Source organism: Microtus ochrogaster, chromosome 19 (assembly GCF_000317375.1).
Source record: "Microtus ochrogaster isolate Prairie Vole_2 chromosome 19, MicOch1.0, whole genome shotgun sequence".
NCBI classification, from domain to species: Eukaryota; Metazoa; Chordata; class Mammalia; order Rodentia; family Cricetidae; genus Microtus; species Microtus ochrogaster.
In genome coordinates, this window is record NC_022021.1 from 1092582 (window position 1) to 1100941 (window position 8360).

The 8360-nt window shown below is 47.8% G+C and overlaps 1 protein-coding gene across 1 annotated transcript in view; it reads right to left on the reverse strand.

The window, feature by feature from the left end:
- Positions 1 to 1650: 1650 nt before the first annotated feature.
- The window catches only part of Znf366 (zinc finger protein 366), a 62559-nt gene continuing 55849 nt past the window's right edge, over positions 1651 to 8360 (reverse strand). Inside the window, exons 4-5 of the mRNA XM_005356430.3 lie at positions 5955 to 6129; positions 1651 to 3241 (exon numbers count right to left, since the gene is read on the reverse strand). Of these exons, the coding sequence (XP_005356487.1) occupies positions 2709 to 3241; positions 5955 to 6129 (708 nt within the window). The 3' untranslated portion in view covers positions 1651 to 2708. The remainder of the gene's footprint in view (positions 3242 to 5954; positions 6130 to 8360) is intronic.

The window sequence follows — 8360 nt, forward strand, 5'->3', positions numbered from 1 at the left end:
TGTTGGGTTGGTTAAAGCCTACTAAGTCTTTTATACCTGGAAATAGAATCTAGAGCCAGGATTAGCATAGGCCAATCTACATTGTGGTTACTTTCCCGAGATCTCTCTTTTCCCTTCAGGAAATCTTACTCAGGATGCTAAAACCACACAGAGGAAGCCTGCTGGAGTGACAGGACCGAGGGACCAGGTATCTCATTCCCTTGCAGCTCCAGAGGGCCCTGTGATGAGACTTTCCACTCTCCAAAACATGCTCGTAAACCACCATTCTAATCCCCCCCCTCCCCGACACACTGATTCCTCAAACAGCCCCACAGGGTTTGTTTGGGATAGACTAGATTCTGCTCCTCCAGATTCTCCAGGCTCCTTCTGTCCCAACAGGACATCCCCAGAAAGCACCTGGAAGCATGTGGAACTGTGATAAGACACAGCACCTAGTAGGTCCTCAACTCTTGGTTCCTGAATGAAGCTTCCTTGGCACTTTTACCGAAGGCACCTAAAAGTTTCATTCATAGTACGTGGAAGGAATTGGGCCAATCTGAAGACCTGTAACAGCTCTGTGTCCAGAGTGGTGCTTGTGGCCATAGAAACCCAGGCCATTCTCCTCCTCATCCGTCCTTTTGCAGATGTTGTGACCTCGGGATATGCACAGGTGGAGTAGGAAATGCCAAAAGCTTTTGTTTTTCACAGCGGCAGTCATGACAGAAGAATGAATTTTAGGATGTTGGCAGGAGACACGGGTGAGAGGTTCTCTGAGTACAGGAGTGAAAAGATGAGGGTCATGGAGAAGCAGCTTGGCTGATGGGGAAAGCCGCATCCGGTTGGAGCTAGACTGGATCTTCTAAAGGAATGTGCTGGGCACTTTGGGAGGAGAGGCAGCAATGCAGTCACTAGAACCTGGCTTTACCGAAAACGTTGCCACTCCCAACCAAGAGGCAGGCTTTACATGAGCACATTCTGGTACCTACTGTGACTCAGTGACATGAATGCAATGTCCTGTCAGTGCTGTTTCCCACGGTGGCAGGGTCTAAGAAGGCCCAGCTGATAGGCCAACACAGCCATCATAAAGCTCACAGGCCCTGCAACAGCAGTTTGAGCCCCTGGGCAAGAATGAGAGTCAATATGTATCTTTCCACATGCTAGGGGCTACAAACATCACAGGCCTTGTCTTCAGGTGCACACAAGCAAAATCTATGTCCACAGTGTGTGTGTGTGTGTGTGTGTGTGTGTGTGTGTGTGTGTGTGTGTGTGTGTGTGTATGTGCGCACGCGCATGTGTGTGTCCTTGGGAGGGTGACAGAATAAGAACAAAGGCAAAAGTCAGCATTGTGGTTACAGGTCTCCTGACCTCTTCAGAGAGTCTGAAGTCAAGATCAGAAATAGGTAAGGGCAGTGGGAAGGCGCCCCAGCAGACACAGAACTGGGGGATGTGAGATCTGTGCTTCTTTTTTAAGAGGCACCTAGAGGTGATCTGGAAACTCCCAGTGCTGGGGGGTGGCACTCCAGGTGTGTTAAAGCCAGAACCTAACAGAGCAAGGCCCCACCATGGGTGGATTTTGCTTCTTTTTCTTTTATTTTTCTTTCTTTCTTTATTTCCTTCCTTCCTTCCTTCCTTCCTTCCTTCCTTCCTTCCTTCCTTCCTTCCTTCCTTCCTTCCTTCCTTTTTTTAAAGAGAAGTTTTTCCTTTGTAGCCCAGTCTGATTTCAAACATGAGGCAACTCTCCTGCTCTGGGATTACATCTGTGAGCTTCCATGCCTCGCTACATCAGTGTTTTCTAGAGGTTCTTCTGGATGAGTCTCACATGTAGCGAGCTCTGAGATCACAGCTCAGGTCCTGCTTATAGCATTAGTGGGTGATCATTCATTTACCCTAAATAAGTCGAACTTGTTTTAGGGAGAAGTCCTGAACCCCATTTCATAGCCCAAGCCCTACCGCTCACTGTGGCAACTCGCCTTTCAGTTGCTCCTTGGAGCATGAGGCCTCGGAACAAGGTGGCAATGATCTCTGTGAGGAAGCTCTTCTTGAGGCAGCGATTTGGTCTGAAGATTTGGGACCACCAAGCATTGTCCAGACGTCTACGGGGGTGCTTCAAATCTCCCACTGACCAGTGAAGCTGAGGCAGAACAGAGCAACCAACCAGGCATCTAAGAGTTCAGTCGAAATGATTACCTTCTTCTGAAGCCCTAGCTCACATCTGCAGGAACTCCTTGAGAACAGCCTCCCCTAAAGCCCATCTCTTGCATCATTGCCTGTGTTTCTACTATTTAATAGAGGCTATTATTCTATACAACTGCTAATATTTTTGTCTATGATATTGTAACCTTCAAATATGCAACTAAAGAGTTACGGCTAAGGTAACATGAGCACCACAGTTCTGCAACTAGAAAGACATTTTACCCTATTGCATGTTAGAAGAAGACAGTTTCTAGAAGCACCTTGAGGTTCAGCTTGCAGTTAGGTATCTAGAGGAGAGCTCTGTTCATCATGTGGGTGGTGTGTAAAATAACACTGAGGGGCCCCTGCACCTGTATGAAATTGCCAAGTGCCCAAGGAACGACCTGAGGAGCTTTTATGTCACCCGCACGTTTAGTCTGAGCCATTTGTAAAGACTGGCGCCACTCGCCTGTCCCCAGCAAATGACAATTCGTGCAGAAAGCTATATTTGAACTGCCCAGATCTCATTTTCCAAATGTAATTTCAAAGCCGTCCACTTAGACACCCAAAAGGACTGCTTGTTTTTCCATTTTCCTCTCCAGTAATTCTTTTAAACCCTCATCTCTGTGCTTGAAGTATAAGTAATTGGAAAAAGGGGGGCCTTGCCCACCACTTTGCAACAGCCTGCTGCCCAGGGGCTCGTCTGTGATGGCACAGTCAATGTCTCTGCCTTCATTGTCCTCACCACTCTCCTCCCGCTGCTCTTCCAGAGCATCCTGGTCTCTGCGTCCTTCCCCGGGGACCCGGAAGCTCTGCTCCTGTTTGGTGGACAGATCCTCGGGTGCGCAGGGTTGCTGGCTCTCCTGGGCCAGGCTGGGGCTGTAGGACTCCACCTCATAGCTGTTGCTCTCATCCCCATCCTCTTCCTCTTCCTCCTCCTGGCAGAGGTAGCTCCGTGTGCTGTCCACGTCGGACTGGAACACTGGCCCCTTTGCGTTGCGCTTTTGGGAAAGGTCAAATGGCTCCTCCTGCTCCAGGTTCCTCAGGACAGCAGAGGACTGCGCTAGGACGAGTCTTCCCCTGCCCAGACCTGCAGGACCAAAGCAGAATTTATGTGCCTGAGCAAAGCAGTGCCCAAGGCTTTTTAAGCATCCTGGTTGTCCATTTTATAAACAGGGCAAGGCGGGGGAGGGGGCAGAGCTTGATTCCCATTAAGTACATGGTACAGGAAGATCATAATCCATGCAACCCTTTAAGGCAAACCTGGCAACATATGCCCTGACTTAGCAATGCCTCTACTGAGAATTTAAAATATTAAAAAGTGAGGGGGGGGGGCAGGAGCACCATATATGTGTGGATTTTTTTCATTATACTCAATATGTAAAAAAACTGAGTATCTAAATTTTGGTTAAGCACATAAACCATACAATGAGTTATGTCTGTGTGTTACAGAAGGCTACTAAGGATCATACATGTATTCTCTAGATATTTTAAGTCTTTGTGGCATTCTCTTCCCTTTTTTCCTCATCAAAAATGGCTGGAAGGATGTAGGCTCAGATCTCAAAACTGGATGAACTCTGAACTGGTTACTGCGTTTCCTCTTCACTCCTTACGCATTTCTCCTTTTATTTTCACAGACAGCATTAAGTAGACAGCAAATAAACAAAGCAACAACAAAGAGAGGTCATCCTCAAACAAAGACAAACAAACCTAAGCTCTTCCACGTGGTCCCAAAAAGGCTGCTCCAAGCCCGTGGTCCCTATGCACAGGCTAGAGGTTCTCTGAGGAACTCACAAGGTCCCTGTTTGGGATCACAGATGTCCCTGTACTGGGCAGGGTGACGTTTGGGTCTAGAAAGATGGGCTTCCTGATCAACAGAGGGCATAATGGCTCATGTCATCTCAGGTTCAAGGCCCCAGACTGTGGTGACCCAAACCAGACTGTGAGACGCAGCAAGGACCCTAAGGGTTTGAGAAATAGGAAGGGAGGTCTCTAGGATGCAGCAGGTGGCAGGCTGGGGCTGGAGTGAAGAAAGGAGGAATAGGGACTCTGAGGGACAGTGACGTCGGCTGTCTATAACTTTAATCCTGTCAGGGGACAAGAGGGATCTTTTCCAGCTTCCTAATGATTTATTTTCACACACACACACATACACACACACACACACACACACACACACACACACACACACACTGCACATACACACAAATTTACCATTTATAGATGAAACTGCAAAAATTGTTGAAATCTGTTAGTTTTTTCAAAGCAATCACATAGTGATGCTTTCCCTGTCCCACAAAGTGACAGAGCCACTAGGTTCCTGTTAAGATGTGACCTTCAATGTGGGGCAAATTCATACTGACCACATCAAATTTCTAGATAGTGGACTGGCTTCCTCCTGCTATGGCTGTTTCTTCTACTTAGAAAAATCCATACCTTGCTTTAGAGGTAACTTGACCAGCCAGAGATTCAGGAAACGATTAAAAAAGGAAGGCCATCTCAATAAATAAAAAAAAATTAAAAACAAACAAACAAAAATCAGCTCCTTTTAACCAGTATTTTTCAAAGTTTTTTGCATAAACTCCAGCCCTTGTTTGTGATGACCATAGCTGCCTGAGTGAGGGGTCACCATGAACTCAAGGGTGTTGTGAAAAACCCCAAGTTATGCTTATCTTGTTTCTTGTTGTGTGTTCAGGTATGCATCTTACACATGTGTGCATCTGTCTGCTTCACTTTGGAAGTACAAACAGGTCACCTGGCTCTGCGTGGGATGACAAACAGATGCACAGTTGACTCAGAAAACCTAGAGCTAGAATCCCAGCTTTGCCTTCAAACTACACTGGTGAGACCTGGTCTCCTCAGACACAAAATGGGGAGAGTCATGGACTCTTTCACGGACTTGGGAGAAGTGAGTGAGGATGCTGCTGATAGTGTTATCCTGAGCTCTGCATGTCTGTCTTCTCCACACACACACACACACACACACACACACACACCCCAGACACATCTAGAAGGCCTTAGGTGGCCTCATTCCCTCTGCCCTGTCACTGCCCTGGCTGGGTGCATTTACGGTCTCTTTATTGTAAGATTGGTTGATTGGGTGACGAAGTGGCCCTGATGCACTCAAGGGACCTGGAACGTAAAGTCTTCATTGACAAGGGCCCGGGACCGAGGAGTTAAAATAAGCAAGAACTCTTTATTAGTTCAGCAAAGACTCAGCAGGAGAGACACAAAGCCCTGCTCACGTGGAGCTGGGGGAATAGGAAAACCGCCCTTGAGTGGACAGAAGGGAAACATGGCCCACGGCAAGCATACTTCTGCTGGGCAGAGTATGAGGATCCGCATTGTTTTCATCGTTGTTTGTTTTTTAAAAAAATGGAAGAAAAATCCTATGTCATCTAGCAGTATGAGGAGTAGATCTAACAGAGACTGAGTTGGAAAGATTGGGGTTCAAATCCTGACTCTGGTTCTTTTTCCTTGAGCAACTTTGGAAGTCTCAGATTCCCAACGTGCAAAATGGAAATAACAGATATTCTGCAGTTAAGAGTGACTTGGAGGATTTAAAGAGATAAAGCACTCCATGGAGTCTGCAAGACAAAGGGACCAATAACCGTACCTCTGGCATCATTACTGTGTTCCCGAGTTGCCTCTGTGACCCTCACTCACGCCCGCTCTGCTGTGGCCATTAAAACACATCCCCTGTTTAGGGCAAGACTCATCCCAGCTCCGCCACCAAAGTGTCCCCATAAAAACACATCCCTCTTCTATGTGGGCAGGGCTTCCAACCAGGGTGGAGGGGGTACCTTGGGCATGAAGGCCTCGCTCCATCACTCCATGCTTGACCTTCATGTGGCGCGTCAGGTTCCCCTTCAGAGTGAACTTGCTCGGGCAGTAGAGGCACTTGAAGGGCTTGCTGTCGGAGTGCAGGTGCATGTGGCCCATCAGGTTGTGCATGCGGTTGAATTCCTTCCCACACAGCTGTTGGGGACAGAGACCAGGACACAGTGATCTTTCCAAGAACTTGTGTTCTCATTGGGGGTGGGGGAATCTGGAGAGCAGCGGCCACATCTGCTTGGTGCTATAACTACTGCCAAAGGCAATGCCTCTTGGCCGTCAGGGAGGAGCTAGGTGCTGCTCAGGCTCCGAAGTGGAGCAGGTGGATTTCTGAGACACAGGTGTCCAGTATCTCTAAACTCAAGGGCCAGAGCTCAAAGCTCGTAAATTAAAGCTTGTTTTGTTTCGTGGAGGAGGGTCATATAGTCCAGGCTGACCTCAAACTCACTATATGGCTAATTAAAAGAAACAGAAATCCAAGAAAGGAGTTATCTTTTCTCTGGGTAGAGATTTAAGGAAGTGAGATGTTTTTTTTTCCGAGCAAGCATTAAAAATCATGTATCTGTGTGTATGTCTGAGTCTGTGTAAATGCACCTGTGTGCGCCTATGTGCACACATGTGACCAGGCAGCTGTGAGCCACCCAGCATGGGTCCATACATGATGGATCTCAAGAGCGAATCTGAGTCTCAGCAGAAAGAAGGGCACAGCAGTGACTCTGGGGCACCTGCTGTCCCTTTGCTTCAGGACAACAATGGTTGGGAGCTCCAGCCCTTCCTTGGTTGTGCTATGCGGAAGACAAAGAAGGATTCTGTGTCTGTGCTTAAACTAGTGTGTTGACTAATGGCAGAGCAGTCCCCTCTGCCCTCAGCCTCTGACGGGCAGTGGAGTGGTGACAGCAATATGTGTTGAGAGACACCACAAGGAAGATGTGCAGTCCGGCAACCCCTGGGGCTCACATAAGCTTCTCTTCTCGTGGAGAGAGACCTTCAAGACTAATGTGGAAGATTCTAGACTGATTTTCCATTACCAAAGATACTATTTTCTTTAGGGAAGGGCAGTGAAGCTAACCTTGGAAGAATGGGCAGAGCTGGCAAGACTGGCCTTGGGAGGCTAGGCAAAAGAATGCTGGCTATAAGAGGACCTGGCTTGGGGTTGCACAGCAGGCCCAAATAAGCCACATACAGATTATGAGTGGCTGGCTTAGTATTGTTGAATGGTCTGCATTTGATGATTTAACGACCATTTCTCCCCTTTGATTCCTTGCCAGCAAGAATGAATTTGGTGTCCTAGGCAGACCACTAAACTCAGAGTAACTGAAAACCACACACATTAGAAAACGGGGATCCCCAAAATCTGGGATGCAGCTTGGCGGTGCAGTGCTTGCATAGCATGTGAACCCTAGCATGCAGTGAGAGGGCAAGAACAAAAAAAATGACACCCCAAGAAGAGGAAAGGATGAGAAAACAGATCTAATCCCAGCTTCCACTAGAGAAGCCATGAGAGGGGTCGATTCTTCCGTTATCCCCACTAGACAGAATTCATGAAGACACTGAGATGCACTAAGCTTTGCATGTCTCGGAGGTTTTTTTTAATTTATAATTATTAGCTTAGTTAACCCACTTCTCTATATAGCCAAGGGATAAAACTTCAGATCTAAAGACCCATATTACATTTTAAGGAAAAGAAACACCTCTTATGTTTTGTGGGATGATTCCTGAGTGTTTGGAGGTGTGTCGCTGGTGCGATTGCTGGGACCAGTGCTTAGTCAATACTGAAAGTACGCTTCCCGGAGTTTGCGGAGGTTCTGTTGCCATTGCCTTGGGTGTGCTTGACACGCGACAGGTCCTCAGAAAGTGGGACATGTTGCAGGAGAAAAACTTAAAGAAGAAAAACCCTCTAGTGGGAGAGAGAAGCAGAAAGCTGGAAGATCAGCTCCAACACTGGGCAAGTCCAGACATAGACAGGTCGGATGCTCCGCTCAAAAGCAGACAGACATCACTGAGAGGGTAGGATGAAGGCCTTCAGACTGGCTTCTGTGGTGGAGACATTCCTCTTCTGGTTATTATCTCTCTGCTCAGGTATTAGTTAGACTCTGGACTGGCCTGAAAATGCTTCATCAGAGGGATGGATCTGGGGCAGCACTTAGCTGGTAAAGGGCTTGCTGTCCAGGCCTGAGAACCTGAGCCAAGCGCTGAATGTGGTGGCAAGCCTCTGCAACACTAGTGTGGAGGAGGGAGAGATGGGCGGGTTCGTGGGGGCTCACTGGACAGCCAACCTAGGCTGACTAGTGATCCTGAGGTCCCTGAGGAGAGGGAGAGAGAGGAGAGAGAGGAGAGAGAGAGAGAGAGAGAGAGAGAGAGAGAGAGAGAGAGAG